Source organism: Lactuca virosa, chromosome 4 (assembly GCF_052849685.1).
Source record: "Lactuca virosa cultivar CGN04683 chromosome 4, Lactuca_virosa_CGN04683_v6, whole genome shotgun sequence".
Taxonomy (NCBI): Eukaryota; Viridiplantae; Streptophyta; class Magnoliopsida; order Asterales; family Asteraceae; genus Lactuca; species Lactuca virosa.
In genome coordinates this window covers 56676615-56700411 of record NC_136429.1, presented here as the reverse complement: position 1 = coordinate 56700411, position 23797 = coordinate 56676615, and the positions used below count along the sequence as shown (strand labels likewise).

The following is a 23797-nucleotide window of genomic DNA, read 5'->3' as shown; positions in this document are numbered from 1 at the left end:
AGAGATTAAAAAAGAGAAGTAGATCACTAGTGTAAATGAATATAAGTTTTGTTTATGCTTATGTTTTTGTATTGACAATGACATCCCAGTGGTTTAAATTAATAAAATACATTTCTTCAAAAATGATTTGATAACATATTTATCATGTTTTTCTGGGAACAAATTCCGCAACACTTTCAATCAAATGATTACTCTTGTTTTATTTTAAAAAGCATAAACGAAATCGGTCTTTTCTGGCCATGAAATTGGGGATGTCACAGTTGGTATCAGAGCATTAGTTTAAGCGAACTAGGAATTTGTAGGATTTCTAGACTTAAACTTAGAATGCTAAGCGATGATTGTGAGATAAGTGTCTGCTATATTTTAGACATGAGCACAAGTTTATTTTAGGAAAGATGCCTAAAATGTTTTATGTGTTAAATGTTTTATGTTATAGCTATAAAGATGTCTTATATGCTATTATTTGTTCGGATCTATGGTCTGTTGCCGACCGGATCTGGAAACTTTATGTGTTTAGGATTCTAAGCGTATGACTACGATATTAGAACTAGCATGTAAACGTTTCGAAGTGATAAAGAGATTTATACGTCTATCGTAAATAAAGCTTTCCTATTTTAAATTCTCGCCCGGTACACCGAACGTCTGCTTGGGTGTACAAAACATTATGGTGAAGACTCGTAGAGAATTGAGTAGATGGAGGAAATGAAAAGTTTATGATAGTGAATGACACCTATCGGAAGATATCGTAAGAGTGATATCTTGCTTTTAGAAGATGTCTGATAAAATAACGGAACGTTTAGAGGGGTACGGTACGTCTGAAGTACACCTTCGATTGGCAGGATGATGGAACGATTGGTGTAATTCTTGAAGTTGTCCCATCGTCTGGAATTTCCATCACCAACCAAGTTGAAGTAGAATTGATAATTGAAGATACACATGGAAGAAGTCCTAGTAGAGTGGCGGTGGAAAAAGGAAGAAACGGCAGCCACGGCGGCGTAGCGGCAGAAGATCACGGCAACAGCGAGATAGCGAACACAACAGCCCCTTCGGGGTGGCGACGATGACCGGAGCAAACAGGAGTGAGCCAGCGGCGGCGGATGGAGCTGGGGGTTTTATTCGTCACCGGAAACAACCGCAAGTGGCAACTGTCTCGATTTCTCACCACCCATCGGACGAACATCGGCCTAGCAATCCTTGATTTCGCCGGCAGCAACCAGCGTCACTCGAATGGTCGTTCCCGTTCTGTCAGCAGAGTCGCATGGAGTCGCCGACGATCCTACTATGGCCTCACGGAGGCAGTTGCTGGGACGAGGGGGGAATAAGGTGAGGGTGGCGTCTGTATAGGGGGGTTTAGGGTTAGGGTTTGGCCGGTGGTGAAGTTTTCTACCCGGCTCCACTAAAAGTTTGCCATAATGTCAAGAGCGTCCCTCCCTTTCTCTTTTTCTTTCAAACCAGGGCCACAACTTACCCTTCCCACCCTTGCTCACGGAATTTCTTTCATATCTAGTCCCACAGTTACAATTCAGCCCCTCCTTACAAATTATTCTTCAAATAAAGTCCATATGTTACCTTTTAAACCCTGGCTTTCAAAACTCTTTACAATGGAGTCCAGAATTACCATTTAGCCCTTGCTTCTCATAATCTATCCATCTTAAGTCCCGATAATTTACCACGTGCTCCTTCCTTCATTAATACTTTCAAGACTAATCCGGAACTGACACTTTTAAATCCCCAACTTCTAAATTCTTCACAAATTAATCTGGGACTTACATTTATTAATTTATTTAAATAAACGGGGCGTTACAACTCTCCCCCACTTAAATTAGATTTCGTCCTCGAAATCATTCCTTACCATCTCTTTTATGCCAACCTACTCTAGTAAAATGGTCACCATCCTGGGCACACCCTAGCCCTACTAGGGTAGCCATGACCAATCTTCGCAAGGCCCTAAAACCCTCAGGTGAACGAATTCCTCGCAACAAGATTACATGTACTCTATCTGAAATTTGCTATCTCTAGATGATCTGAATCCCTAACAGACCACTCATACTGAATCATTATAGATGAACCCCGCGGGGGGTGACTAAGAATTACTCAGCAATCTGTTACACTTATCATACATGAGATCCTCAAATACCATTACTGTTGGAGACCCAAAGCTGTCTGAATCCCTGATCTGCCTGAAAACACTAAACTGCCTGAAACACTAACTGTCTGAAACACTGAACTACCTAAACACTGAACTGTCTGAAACACCTTGCTGCTACATGGCTGCTCTCCAACATCTACCGAGACCTACTTGGTCTTAATTTTTTGCCAATAATCTCAAATATCGGGTTCCAGCCCAATTGCGGAGTCAAAGGACTCCCTACTTAGTCAAATCGCACGACTTCTGAACAAATCCTTCTCTGGAACTAGTTGCCACTAGTTATCTTATCACTGAGGCTCTATCAACCTCCTGATCCAACGGTCGGGTCCGTGCGTCGAATCCTGACGTCATCAAACCCAAGGCTAAAAGTGATTGCTACATGACCATTGGTAGCCTCATGTCATAAATGACCTTAAGCAGTCCACTGCTTCCTTGCTCTCATCTCTGTAGTGGCGCTTCTACAATCTTATCACTGGCTTAACCAGGTCTAATCCGTCTGGGAAATTCCGAAATCCAATCTGTGGATTTCCATTTCCTCACTGCTACACCCGAATTGGTGGGTACTACTGTTCTTTCCGCGTCCTAACAACGCACTCACGCTATCTACCAACCTAGTGAATGCTACGGCTACACCCGCATACTTACAACACTTTATCACTGTCTGGCTGCTAGTGAATGCTACGGCTACACTCGCAGACTTACAACACTCTATCACTATCTGGCTGCTAGTGAACGCTACGGCTACACCCGCAGACTTACAACACTCTAACACTATCTGGCTGCTAGTGAATGCTATGGCTACACCCGCAGACTTACAACACTCTAACACTATCTATACTGGATCGAACACGCGCTTGACCCGCACTCAGCTGAACTCATTTCCTGACTGGAATCCACAACTTGATTCCCTAAGGCTTGATAGCAAACATTACGGGAACACGATCTACTTATTGGCAAGTTTTTCCGAACTTCCATATCACACTCTCCTCGAACCATACAGCCACATGGGCCGTCTTCCTTTCAGACAAGGATGCAAAACTTATCCTAGTCTCAAAACTGCTCCCGCATCTGAATCCTTGGGCGATTCTCCCCCACTTTGATTCAGCTAATGCCTTACAGCACACAAAACTGGAAGAATTCCCAATCCTTCTCACCACCCATGACCAATCTGCTAGAAACCACACTTACCATTGCTAGTGTTTTCAACACCAGCTAATCCAAAAGATCACACAACTTCTAAAAAATCCGAATAAATCTCCGGTAATAACCCGCTAGACCCAAGAAGCTCCGAATCTCAATTGGAGACCTCGGAATCTCCCACTGCATCTTGGCCTCTATCTTGGCCGGATCAACTAGAATATCCTTCCGATTGACAAGGTGCCCAAAAAATTGCACCCCGCGCAACCAAAACTCACAATTGGAGAACCTTGAGAAAATTTTCTCCCTCCTCAAAGTCTCTAGCACCTCCCTCAGGTGCTTCTTGTGCTGCTCCTCAGTCTTGGAATAAACCAAGATGACGCTGTACTTTCCCACTCCCGTAATCTGGGGAATTACTCTATCACTATTTGCTAATGCTTCTCGGCATGCAATTGGCATATGACATCTCTTGAAAATATAATTTAGACACAAACCAAGGATAACTCAGGGTTACACTTACTCAAACCCTTGAAAGGAAAGGCTCCCTTGTGTAGTTTCCCGCAAGTGCTGCACCGAATCTTGTTGGATTAATGTCTAAGTCCATAACTATAATTGGTAAGACTTGACCCGACCCGGCATGGTCTATTTGGGTTGCATGGCATCATGCATTTGGATAGACTATAATGAGAGAAATAACACTTAAGGTTGGTTAATATATTATACGTTCTAATATATTAATAAGGTTATTTAATTAGTATTGATCAAGAATTAATTTGGAATTAATTAAGTGATCAAAAGGAGACTAATTAAATATATGGGTTGATTGTGTAAATCATTCATTCTTATATATGTGGGCTTGTGATCCAAGATTCCTTATGTTGGACTAAGTCCATGGGGTGACCCATGGATACTCCATGGAGGTTAAAATCCATGGAGCATAAGGAATGGGTAAAGTTATGAGTTACATGGTGTAACCCTAATAGCCACCATATAAAAGAATCCCATGGCTCAAGAAATCGTGCACTAATGTGTGAGTGTGAGGGCTAGACGATTTCAAGGAGTGTTCAAGTTTCTCTCAAGTTATTCCAAGTGTATTTGGTGTTGTGTGAACCATTTGAGGTGTCACACTTGGGGCACTAGGCACTCAAGCTTCATGAAGACATTCTACATCAAAGAGGTATGTATTCTATCTTGTTATATTTATTATTTTGTATGCTAGATTAGGATAATACCGTGGATGTTCATAATTGTATGTATAATAGAGAAAACATAGATCCAAGGTATTTAGGGTTGCATGTACACTTAGGAGTGTTAGAATGCTCATAACCCAACAGTGGTATCAGAGACTAGGCTTGTTTTCTTGTTATACTTGCAAAAGTAGCTGAAAAATCGAGTTGGATGCATATATTCGATTGTTTTGGCTGGAATTGGACTAGGAACATTACCCTAAGATGTTTTTGGACTTATAAACTTGTTTTTGATGTGGTAATGTTCATGCTAATCCAATTTCTAAGATAATTATCATAATTTCAAGATTTGTATTAGTTTGTATGTTCATGCTAATTTCTTGAAGATTGATGATTTGAGTTATCTTGTTCTTATGAGGTTCTTAGATTAATAGAAAAAGTTGTGTGAAATAGTTGTTTTGAATCCATTTTAATCTAAGAGTTGATTCCAAAGTGTGTTTTTGTAACTTGTCCTCAAGTTATTTGAAAAGTCACATTTAAGAATCATAAAACTCATAAAAGTTGGCAAAGGTTACAAAATGAAGAGTCTAGTTCTAATTAAATGGTTTGATGACTCCATAACTTGTCCTCAAGTTATGGAGGTTCAAGAGTCTCTTCATTAAATTAAAAAAAGTGTAACCTTAATTAGTTCCATAAGTTACAATAAAAAAAAGTTATTTTTTTTTATTAATTAGTTTAAAGTCTTCCATAACTTGTCCTCAAGTTATGGAACTTGAAGAGTTTTTTTTAATTAAAACTACTTTAAACTCATAAGTTATGGAATTAATTAGTTTTGAATAGTTTCAAAACTTGCCCTCAAGTTTTGGAATTTGAAAAGTTTTCACTTATGAATACTTTAATTCCAAGTTAGCCCTTAGAATTTTAAAAGTTAAAATTCAACCCTTATACTTTATAATATTATAATTTAATAATATTTATATATATGTATAAGAGTAAAGTCAGTCTTACCGTTAGTAGGCCTCATTCACGAAGCCGGTCTATAAGGGGGGTATAAGGTTACTGCCTATAAAATGGCAGTTTAATGGGTGTCCACTCCCACCCACCGCTTCCTTGACTGGTGGAGGGTCGTTAGCCGAACGGGTAGGACAAGGACTATAATTCTCTTTTCATTAAAAGTATTAATGATAAATACTAAGTAACTAAACTCTTATTAATACCCCATCTTAGTTACTTAGGAAAATGTGAATTTGGTGCTAACCCATGAAATTACACTTTGCACTTTGCTTAAGTCGTTAGTGGAGCGTGTGTGGTTAACCGGCACACTAACCTGGACTTAACAAGATAGGCAAAGGGTAACTTAATATTTATCATAGTATCGGTGGAGCGTGTGTGGTTAACCGGCACACTAATTAAGGGGTAAATATTAAGGGTACCAAGTATATTTGCATGGTTATTCACACCTTGTTTTGTGATCCTCGTCATCCCAGTCAGAAAACCTGAAGGGCACACTCGAGATTGAAACATGCCTTTGAACAGTTCAATGAATCTCAAAGATCTAGGACTTTCAAATCCAATTAAAACCTAATAAATTATTTCGTTTTTTCATGGTGGAAATTGGTGAATCGTCATTCATCTACCTTCAAATATTTTATAGCTTGGATTACGGCATCCCTCTTCTAAGTTATAAAATAGTTTGTTGGGTCCTAGCCTTAATATTTCATATTGGGTGTCATATTAAGGACCTTAAATCAACTATCTTGAATATCTCACAAAAAGATGTCTGGTCTAGACATTTATGATCTTCCCAAATCTCTTGAAACAAGCTTTCCTAAATGAAGATGATGTCCCATGGATATCATACTTCTTTCACCTCCTCCAATTATTCTCCCTAACCCACAAGTTCCTAAAAAGTTTAAGGTCACTCAAGCCCTATTGGCAAGGCAAGGTCTAGGTGTGATCACATCTTGGAGATGTAGTCACATATTGACAAGCCGAGAGAGTTGGGTGTCAAAGTCTTGAGAAAGTTGGTGGTTCAACTACTTTCTAAGTCACATAGTGAGTTCTTTTGGGAATCCTATGAAACAGACTAAGACAAGACCCTTAATGATCTTATCTATTTGCTAAGATCAACTTCCTAAAACGCTATGGACATTGACAATGATGACATTGGATATCCAGTAAAGCTCTCTCTTCCTAATGGAAAGGGATCGGCCATAGTCAACTCGGTTGACCCAATGGTAAAGAGAGAGGCGAAGTCTGAGATAGTCCCATTATCAAGGGTACATAGGTAACTATTGCCAAAGGAAAGGGCATTGGTTACGAAGCTGCCTAAGGATGTTAAAGTCAATAAGTTTGGCTCTACTTCAGGTAAAGTCCATTGTCTAACTCTATTAAGTACATGCTGATTCTGATCGCGAAGATGGATTTCAATCGCATGGTTCGGTGATCAGAATTTTGGGCTATTACTTAAGAGTTATGATATTTATATTGCTTAGGAATAGATAACAACAAGGTTTTCATATGGATTGTAAGGATAAGTTTTTCCGCAAAGTTTTAAAATAAAAGAAAAAGGTTTTGATTTTATTTGTTTTAAGTATCCTTATAATGGCATTTGTGAAAAGTTGTTGCTTATAAGATTCCATTGATAGCAATATTGGAAAAATAGATTTGATTCTTTCGGTTGTGGTAGTGTCTAATATTACCAAATAAGGAAAGATTCTCATCACCCAAGGTTTAATTGGACCGAAACTTGGAATCATGCAAGTTGTATAGTATGATGAATGAGAGCTTTCAGCTTGGAAAATTAAGACTAATTCCTTATGTGAATAAGGAAAGGACTAAGGGATCGAGTACACATTCTTGTGCACTGGTCAAGTCCACCACAAAAGATCAAGAAGACTATTCGTCATGATTTACTTAAGTTCAGTAAATATGGTTATACTTATAAGTTTAAGTATAAGTCTGTAGCATTGGAGAAGTTTCAATGTGAGACAGAATGAATAAGAAGAATCAAAGTATGGCAGAAAGATAAAAGTTTCTCAAATCTGAAAAGATGGGAGAGTACTTTAGTATCATGTTTATGATCATCTTAATGATTAAGATACCATATCACAATTGGTCCTCTAAAGTCATCTTAGTGCATTCTTATGACTAAGAAGAGGAGTCATGAATTGTTGAAATGGTTAAATCAAAAAGATGAGTCATACTTCGTTCCAAAACAATTCTTAGAGTCATACTCTAAGATTGTAACTTGAGTGACATATCTTAAAGAGGGTTTGTTAACACTAGTCAAATGTAAGAGTAAAAGGTTATCTACTCTTGTACATTTGAAATTGGTAAGTTGTGATGTTTTGGATAAAACAGAGACCAACTTAGGCCAATTGTGTAAAGTGTTAGTCTTGATAAAGAATCCGCACTATCTCTTGAATATTTGACAAGGGAGTCTTATATGTCAAGAGGACAGTGGGAGTCTTAAAGCTCATGAAAGTTTCAAGACTTAATCAAGAATAAAACCTAAAGTCCTTCACTAGCACACGACTTGAGGTTTATAACCTATAGTGTTGAAATTTTTGTGCCTATTCAAGTTGGCTTTGCATAGGAGTTCTGAGAGTTCTCAATTGGTTGCACAACTACTTGGAAGCAATGGCAGGCACCTGAGCTGCCAAATGGCAAGAATTTAAGATTGCACAAGTTTAATCAAAATGAGTTTGGATTTGTCACTAACCTTGTCTTGTGATTATGGTTTTGACAAATTCACATGGATAAGAACACATACACTATTAAATCTAAGTGTCATAAGGTTTCTCTCCGATTCGTGAAAATGATGGTGAGGAAACACTTTCACTAAGTAGATTTTAGCTAGATAGCAATTGTGATATTTGCATTCTCAAAGTCGTTAGTGGAGCGTGTGTGGTTTACCGGCACACTAACATGGACTTGTGAGAAGTGGCAAAGGTCTAAACAATTGAGACTATGATTACGGAATCCTTTTTCATAGTTCTAAAATTGTTTAGACACACATGTGAGCTATCTAAGAGAGGTGTATGATTTTGATAAAGTTTTATCAAAACAATCTAGTATCAGAAATCTGAACTTTGGTAAGAAAGTCAGCTGATTTCTGAGTACATGTCAAAGCTAGTGGGAGCATAAGTGTTATGCTAATAATCATCATGTTAGTGGGAGCATGATAATTATGACAAAGGTTGCAAGTTAGCAATGTTAATTATAGAAAACAAAAGTTTCAATTCGTGAGGTTGCAGGGGTTGAAAAAGTTGTTTTACTATAATTAAGGGAGAGGAAATTATACTTCATTTCAATTCTAAAAGCTTAGATTGAGATTTTAATCGTATTTAATCAAGGATATATATATGAATTTCATGTTGGAATGGCTCAACATAAGGAAATTCTATATATGGGTCCATTATTTGCGTTCTAAAATTCGATTATGATTACGGCATCCCTTTTCATAATCTGAATTTTGAGAACTTGGCAAATTGAAATGGAAATATTATAGCAAAAGACTGGTTTAGTCTTTATGTGAGACATCATGAATCGTGTCCCATATGCTTCAGATATAGGATCGATTACATGTGCTATATTCATCCTTTCTAAAATTTTCCAAATGCCTGGGGCATTATGAAGGGAAAAGGTCTAGAATTGGATATGACTAAAATGATTAAGCAATTGTCGAGGACAATCTAAGGTTTACCAAAGATTGGTTGCTCAAGGACAGTTGGAAGTATAATGTTAATTCTGGAAGGACCATATTGACATAATCTGTAAGGAGGCAACTCTTGTTCAGAAGTGATAGTTAAATGGAATATGGAAATGTTTCAAAGTTAGAAATTATTCAATCTGTGTAAGATTAGGAAACTTAATGAAAGAAGGATGTTTCGAAGGAGCTGATCTCCTTTGGAATGCTCTGTAATGATTGTTGTCAAGTCTTTCTGACTTCGTGCATAATCATTAAGAGGATCAATGCATATAAGTTTAGAATCTAACAAATTTCAGTAAATAGCATGAATTTGGAATTCTTGCATTTGCAGTAAGGATTTGGGACTGTGAAAAGAGGATCATTGGAGTGATGTTCAATTGATCTATTTTACAAAGTAAAGATCATAGACAAACATAGTATGCATACTTGGTGTATGGCATGACTAGTGTTTAGAAAACATAGTGTACATGCTTGGAGCATGGGACAACTATTGTTTTAAATTCAAGTATAAAGTTGATAAAACCGAAACAATGAATAATGAGTAATCAGTATGGTGATAAATAAAAGTGTTTATTTATATTCATAGGGTTTGATACCATATTTGATTCATTTATTCTTGTGTTTCGCTTTGCATGTTTTGAATTCCAGAATAACTAAGTCGCTCTTCCTGAATGATTAAGTTATTCAAACCATCCACAGTCGGTCACATGTTGGAAGTAGATATGAATCAAGACTGTCGTGGGTTGGGTTGTAGAGGTCCAAGTTGGTGGACAAAGTGGTGCTACAACACTCATGAGTGCTTATAAGTTCTGAGTATTGGATTCAACCCGCGCTCATTTGAATCACTTCATGGATTTTATCACGAGTGATCGTGAGACGATAATATCTTATATTCTTCAAACCTAGAGATATGAGTTGTTACTATGAGTTGGTTATACATTGATTGCACGAAAACGCATTGGTAACTCGATGTTATAAAACGTGCCTTTGTGTATGATTCAACAAGTAGTAGAACAAGCCATATGAGTCGAAGTTTATCCATTCCTTTTACTTTCGGGATAAAAGCGATATATGTGGGCCCCTCGATGATTTAAAGATGGTACATGTGAGTGCTTGGCCAAGCCAGGACTGATTTGATTTGTTCAATCAGTCAGTCATCATGAATCGGAAATCGGGAAACAACAAATGGACAGAGAAAATGATTGATAATCCATGTCTCAGTCCATATGATATCTAGAATGGAGGAATATATGATCCCTTATCTAATGGACAAGTCATTGACAAAGGTTAGAGTTCATCGACAAGGTCAGAGTTCGACAGAAGCTTTTGAGAGCTACGATTGCTGATCGGTTCCTGAAGTCATACGCAATAATAGTTTTAGACTTATCCAAGTAGGAGACTGTTGGATTAATGTCTAAGTCCATAACTATAATTGGTAAGACTTAACCCGACCCGGCATGGTCCATTTGGGTTGCATGGCATCATGCATTTGGATAGACTATAATGAGAGAAATAACACTTAAGGTTGGTTAATATATTATAAGTTCTAATATATTAATAAGGTTATTTAATTAGTTTTGATCAAGAATTAATTTGGAATTAATTAAGTGATCAAAAGGAGACTAATTAAATATATGGGTTGATTGTGTAAATCATTCATTCTTATATATGTGGGCTTGTGATCCAATATTACTTATGTTGGACTAAGTCCATGGGGTGACCCATGGATACTCCATGGAGGTTAAAATCCATGGAGCATAAGGAATGGGTAAAGTTATGAGTTACATGGTGTAACCCTAATAGCCACCATATAAAAGAATCCCATGGCTCAAGAAATCGGGCACTAATGTGTGTGTGAGGGCTAGACGATATCAAGGAGTGTTCAAGTTTCTCTCAAGTTATTCCAAGTGTATTTGGTGTTGTGTGAACCATTTGAGGTGTCACACTTGGGGCACTAGGCACTCAAGCTTCATGAAGACATTCTACATCAAAGAGGTATGTATTCTATCTTGTTATATTTATTATTTTGTATGCTAGATTAGGATAATACCTTGGATGTTCATAATTGTATGTATAATAGAGAAAACATAGATCCAAGGTATTTAGGGTTGTATGTACACTTAGGAGTGTTAGAATGCTCATAACCCAACAACAATAACATGTAAAGCACATACTGGGCCTCGCCCACTGCATCGGACCGAAGTCCGGAACTAAGCAGGGCCTTGCCCTCTGCATCGAACCGAAGTCCGGAAACTGCATCGGACCGAAGTCCGGAACTAACCAGGGCCTTGCCCTCTGCATCGGACCGAAGTCTGGAAACTGCATCGGACCAAAGTTCGGAACTAACCAGGGCCTTGCCCTCTGCATCGGACCGAAGTCCGGAACTGACTGAACATAGCATAGCATAATCATAACTACTAGCATAAACACAGATACTGCATACTGCATCGGACCGAAGTCCGGAACACATAACACAAAGTCATACTTGAATCACAAAGACATCAAGCACACTGAACTACTGCATCAGACCGAAGTCTGGAACTGACTGAACATAGCATAACATGATCATGACATATAATATGAACACATATACTGCATACTGCATCAGACCATAGTCCGGAACACATAACACATACCATGCCTGTATCACAAAGACACCAAGCATACTGAACTACTGCATCGGACTGAAGTCCGGAACTACTGCTAACTTAAATGGGCCGACATTGTGGCCGTAGACCCGTTCCTACTGAAAGGAAACTCACCTCACACTGCTGAAGTCCTGCTGACAAAACCATAGCTGCTGGATGACAGATTCCCGATCTGTCAATATCAAAATAACACCCAATTAATAATTGGGTTCCACTACATAACTATAAATACATACTTTGGATAATTACTACGTTACCCCTAGCTTGGCTTACCCAAGCCCAAGGCCCAATCCATAGGCCCAAAGTCAACTAGGGATCAAAGCCCAACATATGGCCCAACTTTCCAAATTGGGCCCAAACCTCTACATGGACTTCCCTTAAGGCCCAATTATTCAGTCCAGTCCAACATGTCTCATTCTAAGGGCCCAATATCATACAACCATCTAGGCCCAAACTATGGCCCATCAATGGCCCAATTTTTCAAATTGGGCCCAATCCTTTATATGGGCATTACCCTAAAGCCCAACTAATTACTCTAGTCCATTTGATTATTCTTGGATGGCCCATTAATAAACCAATTACCAAAACCCAATCGAAAAGCCCAACTCAAGGCCCAAGTGAAACTAGGGTTTCACATAAAATGACGATTAGGGTTAAGTGTTTCTTACTTAACCCATTAAGGACTTAATCCATTAAGTCCTTTACTCTACTAAATCAATGATATGGAATAATTTGGGCTTAATGCACAATCTAATCCCAATGGCCCAAAGGTGGGTCCAAATAAGTCTAAGGCCCAAATACTCTCAATTAGGGTTTTCTAAACCCTAATTAGGGTTTCCACCCAAACATGGCCCAATAGGCCCAAAACTAATCCTTAAGCCCAATAGGGTTTTGCTAGTGGGGCACCACCCACTACCACCTCGGGTAGTGGTGGTCAGTGGCGGCTCACGGCGACGGCCACCACCTTACGGTGGTGGTTATCATTATTTTTATTATTAACCAAAACTAATTACAATTACAATGTTTAATCCAAACATAAACACACACACACACTAACTAACTCACACACACACACAGCCACACCATGGTGGCCGACGGCGGTGCTTGGCGGCAGTCACCACCTCACGGTGGTGGTGGTGGATTTTCCGTGAACCTCGGCTAAACAAACACACATACAATCTCATAACTGTCGGAACAGTGATAACACATGAATACACACCCAAAACTACACCTACAGCCACCTCTCACGGTGGCTAGTGGCGGCGGAAAAAGGAAGAAACGGCAGCCACGACGGCGTAGCGGCGGAAGATCACGGCAGCAGCGAGATAGCGAACACAACAGCCCCTTCGGGGTGGCGACGATGACCGGAGCAAACAGGAGTGAGCCAGCGGCGGCGGATGGAGCTGGGGGTTTTATTCGTCACCGGAAACAACCGCGAGTGGCAACTGTCTCGATTTCTCACCACCCATCGGACGAACATCGGCCTAGCAATCCTTGATTTCGCCGGCAGCAACCAGTGTCACTCGAATGGTCGTTCCCGTTCCGTCAGCGGAGTCGCATGGAGTCGCCGACGATCCTACTATGGCCTCACGGAGGCAGTTGCTGGGACGGGGGGGGGGGGGGGGGGGGGGGGAGGGGGTTGAATAAGGTGAGGGTGGCGGCTGCATAGGGGGGTTTAGGGTTAGGGTTTGGCCGGTGGTGAAGGTTTATACCCGGCTCCACTAAAAGTTTGCCATAATGTCAAGATCGGCCCTCCCTTTCTCTTTTTCTTTCTAACCAGGGCCACAACTTACCCTTCCCACCCTTGCTCACGGAATTTCTTTCATATCTAGTCCCACAGTTACAATTCAGCCCCTCCTTACAAATTATTCTTCAAATAAAGTCCATATGTTACCTTTTAAACCCTGGCTTTCAAAACTCTTTACAATGGAGTCCAGAATTACCATTTAGCCCTTGCTTCTCATAATCTATCCATCTTAAGTCCCGATAATTTACCACGTGCTCCTTCCTTCATTAATACTTTCAAGACTAATCCGGAACTGACACTTTTAAATCCCCAACTTCTAAATTCTTCACAAATTAATCTGGGACTTACATTTATTAATTTATTTAAATAAACGGGGCGTTACAGATAGAGTATGCATCGAGGCAATTGAAAGAGCATGAAAAGAACTACCATACTCATGATATGGAGTTGGCAGCGGTAGTATTTGCCTTAAAGATATGGAGGCACTATCTTTATGGCATTAAATGCAAACTTTTCACTGATCATAAGAGTCTACAATATCTCTTTAATCAGAAGGAATTGAACATAAGGCAACGACGCTGGCTAGATTTACTCAAGGACTACGACTGTGAGATACTTTACCACCCTGGTAAAGAAAATGTGGTTGTTGATGCTCTCAGTCGGAAGGTAAACCTTGAAAAGAAAAGGCCAAGAGAGTTGAGAATTGAAGTTGTCTCGACAATTGTGGGAAGTATAAAGAAAGCTCAAGAGGAAGCTTTAGAGAAAAATGACCGAAAGGAAGAACGTTTGGGAAAAACGTTAGTGTTTAACGGTCAAGGACTGAAGGTATTCAAAGATAGGATTTGGGTACCTAAGACAGGAGGAGTAAGAGACCTTCTGATGGAAGAAGCTCACAAAACCATGTACTCGATTCATCCTGGCAGTACAAAAATGTATAGGGATCTAAAACCCTATTACTGGTGGCCGACGATGAAGCTCGATGTTGCTAAGTATGTGGCCGAGTGTGTAACATGTGCTAGGGTTAAGGCACACCATCAGAAACCGTATGGGAGTTTAGAACCTTTACCAGTACCCATGGGTAAATGGGAAGACATCACCATGGATTTTGTGACTAAACTGCCCAGAACAAGGAATGGTCACGACATGATTTGGGTGGTCGTTGATCGCTTCACTAAGAGTGCGCATTTCATAGCAGCCAACGAGAAATGGTCTATAGATAAACTTGCGAATTCTTATGTGAAGGAAATTGTGAGGCTTCACGGTGTTCCGTTAACAATTGTATCAGATCGTGACAGCCGTTTTACCTCAAGGTTTTGGAGGAGTCTATAAGAGGAATTGGGTACCAAGTTGTGTTTGAGTACAACTTACCATCCGCAAACCGATGGTCAGAGCGAACGAACAATTCAAACGTTGGAGGATATGCTGAGAGCATGTACCCTGGAATTCCAAGGAAACTGGGATGAACACTTACCTCTAGTAGAATTTTCCTATAATAATAGTTTCCACTCGAGCATCAAGATGGCACTTTATCACGCTTTGTATGGAGAAAAGTGTCGAACGCCGTCATGTTGGCTGGAAGCTGGGGAAAAGTAGTTTATGGGACCTGAAATAGTTCATCAGACTGCTGAAAAGTTGAAAGTGATTAGGGAAAGGATGTTAGCAGCTCAAGATCGACAAAAGAGCTATGCTGACAAGAAAAGACAACCGATATCATTCGAAGTTGGAGATTCGGTTTTACTTAAAGTCTCGCCGTGGAAGGGACTTATAAGATTTGGTAAAAGGGGAAAGTTGAGTCCAAGGTTTATTGGACCATTTAAAGTTCTTCAGAGAATTGGGAATCAAGCTTACAAGCTAGAATTACCAGAAGAACTAGAGGGTATTCATAACACCTTTCATGCGTGTTATTTGAGGAAGTTCACGGGAGATGTGCCCGACATAATTCCAATTTCTGAATTAAGGTTGGATGAAAACAAGAGGTTAATTGAAGAACCTGAGGCAATTGTTGACTGTAAGACTATGAAATTGCGACGCAAGATGGTCGATTTAGTGCTTGTGCGTTGGAAACATGCGAATGGGCCAAATCTCACCTGGGAAACGGAGAGTGACATAATGATTCGCTACCCGCATTTGTTTGCTGATGTGTGATTCCGGGGACGGAATCATCCTAAGGGGGAGAGAATTGTAACGCCCGTGTTCCTAGGCTAGGCATTAATGATGATGAAATAGTCTAGGTCAACCTTTGTAGCTCATTTTGAAGAAATGAAGAGGAATTATGTGATTATTATGTGTTTTGTGCTTAATTATTAGGATTTAATTAATTAAGAATAAAAATGAGCATCGAAGAAGTTATGACCTATCGAAATCCGAGTTATAACGAAGAAGTTATGACCTGTCGAAGTTTCACGACAAAACCGGCACGGTGCCGAATGACGTAAAAAGTGAGTTTTTGATAAACTACTTTTTAGCCTTGGTGATCTAAACAAAAGTCGTAGTGTTCGTTAAACCAAGAGTATGTATAAAAAGAACGTCCAAATCTGACTTCGTATGAGGAAGTTATGATTTTTCTAAGTTTCAGCTTAGCAGTAGACAGCTAAAAACTCGAATTTTAGATCGAGTGATTTTTAGCCGACACAACCTAAACGAGAATCGAAGGTCTCGTCAATAAAGTACAACGGTAAAAAGACAGATGAAAACGGACGTCGGATGAAGAAGTTATGAATTTTTAACGGATTTCCTGTCCCGATCTGTTAAAAATAATAATATTAAAATTAAAGTCAAAATTAGCCGACGGAGTCTAAACGAAAGTTGTAGAGCGTAACTTTACCTACGTGTGCATATAAAGAACGTGAAAAACGGAGCTCGTATGCGAAAGTTATGGATTTTAGAAGTTTTGGCTCAAAAACTGAGAAAAACACGAAATCCGAGAAATATCGCATGGCCCAACTTCGGCCACGTCACCCTCGTCCGGATCTTGCCCCGTGTCCAATCTGATGCGTCATCCGAAGGCAGCTGCCAACGGGTGTCACGTGCTGATTCGACCGGAGGTGCGGCCCCGTAAGAAGACGACGCGCCTCGCATCGGTGGCAGGTCTGAAGCGAGCCACGTGCCTCGCCTTCGCATCCGACGCGTGCAGCCTTCGCGAGTCCGACGCGTGTTCCTCTTTTCCTTCGGCCGAAGTCTTCTCGCATGCTATAAATAGGAGGGTGCGAACCCTCCCGGCTAAAGTTGGAAAATTCTCATTTTTCACCCTTAAATCAAATTTTCTTTTATTTCAACTTCCCCTGAAACCCCGAGATCATTTCCAACACGCGAAACACGTCCCGAAGTTCCCAAGAAGCCCGAGAAATTTATCTTTTCGGTTTGAAGCTCCACCCTTGCAGGGCCCGGTTTTCAATAAAACATCTCGGTTTTATCGAAAACGATTGTTTTAGGAAACGAAGTGCTGCCCGATTATCGTTAAATCAAGTGAGTGTATAGTCACTTTCATCTTACACATAGATATGAAGTATTTTATATAAAATACGTGCTATGTGAATATATATTGCTTAATTATTTGAGATGGATGATGAATGAATGATTTATACAGGTTTTTAAACTGTATATGTATTTCTATCTACAAATATGTTGGGTAAAACATGGGTAGATGAATTAGATGATGTGTGATGAAATAAAAATTGATGAGAGGTATCGATGTTTAAGATGATCTAGTCATCTAGCAGAGTATAGACAACGACCACAGACTACTCTAGATAGTCCAGTGGAACGTTAGCAGACTCGTAACCGGTAGGTATGTTTGAACTATATGTTCATAAGGTGTTCTCGAACTATATGTTCATTAGGTGTTTTTGAACTATGTGTTCATCCGATATTTCTTCTTTTTGACACTAATACGTGTCGGGGTACGGGAGCGTACGGGGGTACTTTATTAGTATTTTTCCCTATACTTTTTATTTTGAAGAGCTTTGGAGTCTTCGTTTCTTTTATGAAGTGATCGGACGAGCTTCATGAGTCAGCGTTTCCGTTCACGATGCCGTAAAGGGTGAGTCTGGGGGTAAAATACCTCACGATATTCAGATCACTGCTAGGCAAAGTTCGATGTTGGATAGGGTGAGTCTGGGGGTAAAATACCTCACGATATTCGGACCACGGCTAGGCATTGATAACTACCCCTGACTTAATTGTCTTGTGGTTCTTTCTTTTACGAACGAAGGTTCGTGGTGAAACTTATTCCATTCCTCTCATTTGATGTCTTTATCGATCCTCGTTTGCTGCTAGGAAATTTCCGAAGCAGTTTCGTCAGTTGGTTGTTCATATCGATCCTTTAGGCTAGATCTAGTAAGATCAATGTATAGGATCAGTATGTGGGGATCGATGTTTGTTAGTGCTTGTAGTATAAACCTTGGGCAGCGATGGACTTCGTGCCTATTCCTTAGGAAAATTCCTTAGGAATGAGTGATAGATGATTCTTAGGGTAACTCCTTAATAAATAAAGGAGATAATGGGGATTGGGTAATTGGGTTGATTGTTTGATGTTTAAACATAATAAATTTATTTATTGTGGGTTGAAAACCCTATATGCTCACCAGGCTCCCAAGCCTGACCCACTCAGTTTATTTGTATCACAGGTATCGATACGATGTTGCTTTACACTGAGAGATTAAAAAAGAGAAGTAGATCACTAGTGTAAATGAATGTAAGTTTTGTTTATGCTTATGTTTTTGTATTGACAATGACATCCCAGTGGTTTAAATGAATAAAATACATTTCTTCAGAAATGATTTGATAACATATTTATCATGTTTTTCTGGGAACAAATTCCGCAACACTTTCAATCAAATGATTACTCTGGTTTTATTTTAAAAAGCATAAACGAAATCGGTCTTTTCTAGCCGTGAAATTGGGGATGTCACATTCCGTTTCGTCCGTCCCGACAACGACCTCTTTCCCTTTCTTTTTTGGTCTCCCTTTTTTTCCCGATGCTTTCTGACTACCCCCGGCTTGGGTCTCGACAACGGGTTCTTGCGTGGGTGTGGGTTTGTGTGACTGTTTGGCGCATGGGACCGAATGTGTTAAAAAGGTTTTGTTGAATGTTTGCATTTTGTTGCATAAATGGTGAGGTAGAGAATTGTAGTGGGGGTGAGGCGGGATTGAAAAAATTGTCGGAATATGGAATTTGTGGTGAGTTTTGGGAGTTTAGAAGGTTCATGTATCCCTCATATCCCGCAAAACCTAATGGAGTGGATGTGTTTGTCTTCGGAGGAGGGGTATTCGTGTTTTGGTCCATAGTGGTTTTTTTTGTTTTGAATGAAATAGAGATAGATATAGAGAAATAGAGATAGATATAGAGGAATAAAAGTGTAATAAAATGAGATATATGTATTGATATAGTTATATTAAATTAAGCAGTAAACTTTTTTTTCCATTTCACCGATTAACGGTAATATTACCGTTTTTCAACGGAACAAATTGCACAATGGTCACATTTTTTGGCGTTACGACTCGTTACCACAATAACGCCTAATGGCGTAACGCGCTTTAACGGGCACCTGGGGCGGTGTTCCCCGTTATGGCGCCGTTAAAGGCGCTTGCCACGTAAGATAACGCGGAATGCGCGTTGCCCACACCCGGCTGTCTAAAAAATGAATGTAAATACATTATTTGTACGCAGAATAGTAAATAGTAGAGTAAATTACACGAATGGTTCCTATGGTTTGGGGTAATTTGATTGTTTTGTCCCTAACTTATTTTTTTAACTCGGAAGGTCCCTATTGTTTTTTTTGTTACACGTTTGGTCCCTATTGTTTGTTTTTGTTATGCGGACAAAACTGCAAGATTGGTCCCTGTGGTTTTCAGAAAACTTTGGATAGGGTCCAAAAAGTTTCCAACTTGCATGGAAGATCCAAAATCAAGATTTTTCTGTGTTTTTGGTCCATAATACACTTGAAAAGTCGATTTTACCCTTTTCATTTCTTTTTTCTATTTTCTTTATTTATTTTGGTATTTAAAAAATAAAAAATAAAAAATAAATCTCACCCACCTCCTGTCCACCATACCCCAATTTCTCTCCCCCTCTTTATTTTGACTCTCTTTCCCATCTTCTTCTTCATCACACATCACCAGCAAATCAAAACTCACACAAAAATATGAACAAAAAACCCAAAACCTGCAACAACCTTCTTCTTCAATGAGTTTATCATTCATCGAAAGTCATTAAGGGTCGATTTCTTGATACAAGATTTGATTTTTCAGAAGAGCCACATAGAATATTTTTGTAATCAAAACAGGAAGAATAAGGTGAAGGTGTTACAATCACAAGTTGAGGCAGTTCCCGGATGGACCTCAAGTCAAAGTGCATCCCAACACGAACTCTTCAAGCTCTTGATAACCACAAATCGAGCAACAGTAGCCAAATGATAAAATCTCGCTAAATCCATGTTTAAAAACCATTGTAGAAAACCTGTGATGTCCATAAATTTTTGTCTTAGTGGGTTTCTTCCATGAGTAGGCAGAAAACACAAAATCAGTGATGAACACGAATCGCAGAAAATGATCAACACGATGATGAACAAGAATTGCAGAAAATCAAAATAAAAATTCTAAACCAACCTCGAAATTTGCAGAAGACACAAAGTCAAAATCTGGATTGAAACCCTACAATATTCTGGCGGCTAATGGAAAGAGATGAGTATGCCGCCACAAGTTAGAATGTTTCAAGCTTTCGGATTTGTTACCAGATTCAACGTTGTCGACTTCATTAAGGTTAAGGCAGGTATCGAGCTCCAAGACGTAAATGCACTGGTTTAGGAATGAGGGGGAATGGAGGCGATAAGAGGTAAAATACTCACCGATGAGAAGGGGTGGCGACCATTAGGGCTTCTCGACGGGGTGAGAGACATGGAGATGATCTGAAAGTCGACGTCTTTTTGATGAAGAAGGAAAGAACACGAGAAAGAAATATAGGGTGGGGTGGGGTTTCTAGGCCCATTTTCTTTTTCTTTTTTCTTTTGCTTTTTTTTTTAATTATAAAACAATTAATACAAATAAAGAAAATGTAAAAAATAAATAATAAGGGCAAAATAGTCATTTCAAATTTTCAAGGACCAAAACCACAGAAAATTCTTGATTTTGGAAGTCGAAAACTTTTTTTGGCCCCATCCAAAGTTTTTTGCAAACCACAAGGACTAATTTTACAGTTTTGTTTTGTTATGTGCTTGGTCCTTGTCTTACCTAAAAAGACAATTATTTAAATAGGAAAAAATGGTGGGTATGTAAGGTAAGGCGACGGGAGTAGGGTTGGAGATGTGTTTACTTAAATAAATTAAAAAATCAAGGGCAAAATAGTCTTTTTAGTTAAGAAAGAGACCAAACGCGTAACAAAAACAAACAATAGGGATCTTTCGAGTTAAAAAAATAAGTTAGGGACCAAACGCGTAAATTACCCTAAACCATAGGGACCATTCGTGTAATTTACTCTAAATAGTAATTACAAATACATTATTTGTATTCAAGCGAAGCTAGAGCCTAGACGTGGTGATACATACTTGCCATTTTTGTTTGAAATATAACTTTAGGATTCTTGTGTAAATCCTAATTGATATATGTGTTTATGTGTTAGAATTATTCTAGGATATTTGTTTGAAATATATAGTATAGAGTAAAATTTGGATGCGTTTAATTTGGTTTCTTAAGCTAGATTTTGTTTCCAAAGTTAAAAGTAATAGAAATTTTGTGATAGTTCTTACATGGTCATGTGCTATTTCACTTGATTGCTCTTGGAAAGCGGTATAAGTTGAGGTAAATTGTTTGAAAGTTCGTAATAAGCTTATAGTTGAAAATTATGCAAACTTGTTTCAACTTTGACATGTGTATAGATTGCCAACCAGAATTTGAGAATTATTGTTGACTAAATAGGGTGCACCTACAGTTTTGTTAAAATTGTTTCACGTATTATCTTGGTTTGATGTAGGAATTATATTTGTGTTGTAGGTATTTGAGTTTAGTGTGAGTTAGATCCATATAGATCTCTTACATTAGAGTTTTGAAGTTGAGATTGTAGATCATGTACATATTGTTTCAAGTCTATCTTTAAAGATTCAAGGTCTTTAATGAATCAATCACAAAAATTATAATATTAACCTGATGGAGAGGAAGAGGGTATCATCGTGGAAGTTGATTAAACTCTCAGTGTAAAAGTCAAACACTACAACTACGTGTGTTATTCCTTTTCCCTTGAACTTTTACATATTCAATATCTACAATTATTTGTATCTTTGCAATCTTGTCTGAATAATACTGTTTTGGAACTCTTTTATATATATATATATATATATATATATATATATATATATATATATATATATATATATATATATATATATATATATATATATAAATCAAAGTATTTTTTATATGTTTGGGGTTTATTCAAGAAATTATATTTACTTATAAAAGTTGACATTAGCACTGCTTAGGACTTGTTCCTAAAACTAGTTGAAAGCTGATAGTGTCAAGAACCAAAAACTATAGTTTTCACTATATATGAGTGTTCGATATAAATAAATGCATACTTTTGAAACCGTAAGTAGTTAGCCAAAAGATAGAAACCGAAGTTTTTTCTTGTTCTTTTTCGAGTTAATTTTATAAACTAAAAACTAAAAGCTTAACACGCCTTAAAAGCTTGCTTCTTATGTGTTTGAGTTACTTAAAATCTTCCTCCAAAAAAAGATGTCATAAATAAATTTGATGTTCCAAACTTTCAATCTATTCGAAGTGATTATGGACACTCAAAACTACTATTTAATGTTCCAAACTTTCAATCAATACAAAAAAAAAATGTACACTTGAAGTTGCGAAATTGTCCTTTAAATTTAACAAAAATCAAAAACACAAGATACATAACATTAGATACATATAAAGTTGTAGCAAAGAAGTTAGACAGATGGGTCAATAAGTTCACCATTCAACAACTCACGATAAGCAGCAACTGGCCAAATAAACCCACGGAATACCAAACTTGAAGCCAATGGAACGTCGATGATGATCTCTTTCATTGTAGGCTTCTTCTCATCCCTAATAGCAATCAAATAACTCCTTCCAACCCACCCAATCCATCCAGCAATGTACAGAAACAGAATCCCTGGTGTAATGAACTCTCCCCAATGCCTTTGATCTCCACTCACTATCAAGTGTGGTAGCCCATCAGATCCACACAACAATCCTTGCTTTCCATAGTTGTCAAATCTACACGCAAACAAACAATTTCATCCCCAATTAAGAAATCGATTGTGCTAATATTCGAATTGAAGTAAGAAATCTAACTTAAGAAACATAAAAGTTGTTATAAAATGTACAGAACTTACCTGCGCTTCGTCTTTTCCATGGTAGCCTTAATAGCAAGTGCAGGAGCACTGTCTTCGGCGTAAAGCTTGAGAGAGCTTTCAAGCTTCTTGAGCGACTGCTTCTCTCTCTTGGCGAACTGTTTGGACTCTTTACACGGAGTGAGTCCGGAGATGTCGGCGGAGGCTGGAAGCGCCGGGATAGTCGACGAAACCAAGATGGAAGAGAGAGCGAGAGCTGCCGACCAAGCTTTTAACGATCCCTTTTCATTGCTTTTGTCTTCGGTGGCACCAGAACAGACGATGTTGTTACTGGTGATCACCTTCAATTTGGATCCGAACTGCGAGGATTTGGAGATTTCGAGCGGTTGGAAGAAGCTTGTGGAGATTGTGAAAGCCATCTCCTCCGATCTGTTTGTTGAAATGCTTGAGAGAATGATGATGGAATTAGTATGAAGAAATAGAAATGGATGGTGGAGTGGAATCCGTTGGATAAGATGTGAAGATGAGGTGGATGATTTTTATTGGTTGATGATTGTGTTGTTAGTGGTTGTGGGTGGCTCGTAATCCATTGTGTATATTTTGTTGAAGAGATCATGCAAAATAATATTTTTTAAATCATTTTTTATTTTAGAAAATATATATTTATAATAAAATGTTTAATGGTTTCTGTTTAAAAAAAATATGTAATAACTCTTTTTTCATCATGGTGATAGCCACATTTTACAGAAAACCAGTCATGCCAAAATATTTAAAATAATAATGATTAATATTGTAAATAGATAACGAATTTTCCTTTTCGTAAAATACCATTATTTTATAAATATAATATATGAAGATAAATAACTGAACTTTATACTTACAAAATACCATTATTTTA

General features: G+C 38.5%; 1 protein-coding gene across 1 annotated transcript; it reads right to left on the bottom strand.

Annotated features, from left to right (window-relative positions):
- Positions 1 to 22428: 22428 nt before the first annotated feature.
- PSAF (photosystem I subunit F) lies at positions 22429 to 23466 on the bottom strand. Its single transcript, XM_079041658.1, has 2 exons — positions 22942 to 23466; positions 22429 to 22822 (listed from the first exon to the last, which is right to left on the bottom strand). Exons 1-2 carry the CDS (start codon positions 23316 to 23318, stop codon positions 22513 to 22515), a joined length of 687 nt encoding a protein of 228 aa, XP_078897784.1. The 5' UTR covers positions 23319 to 23466; the 3' UTR covers positions 22429 to 22512.
- Positions 23467 to 23797: the final 331 nt, after the last annotated feature.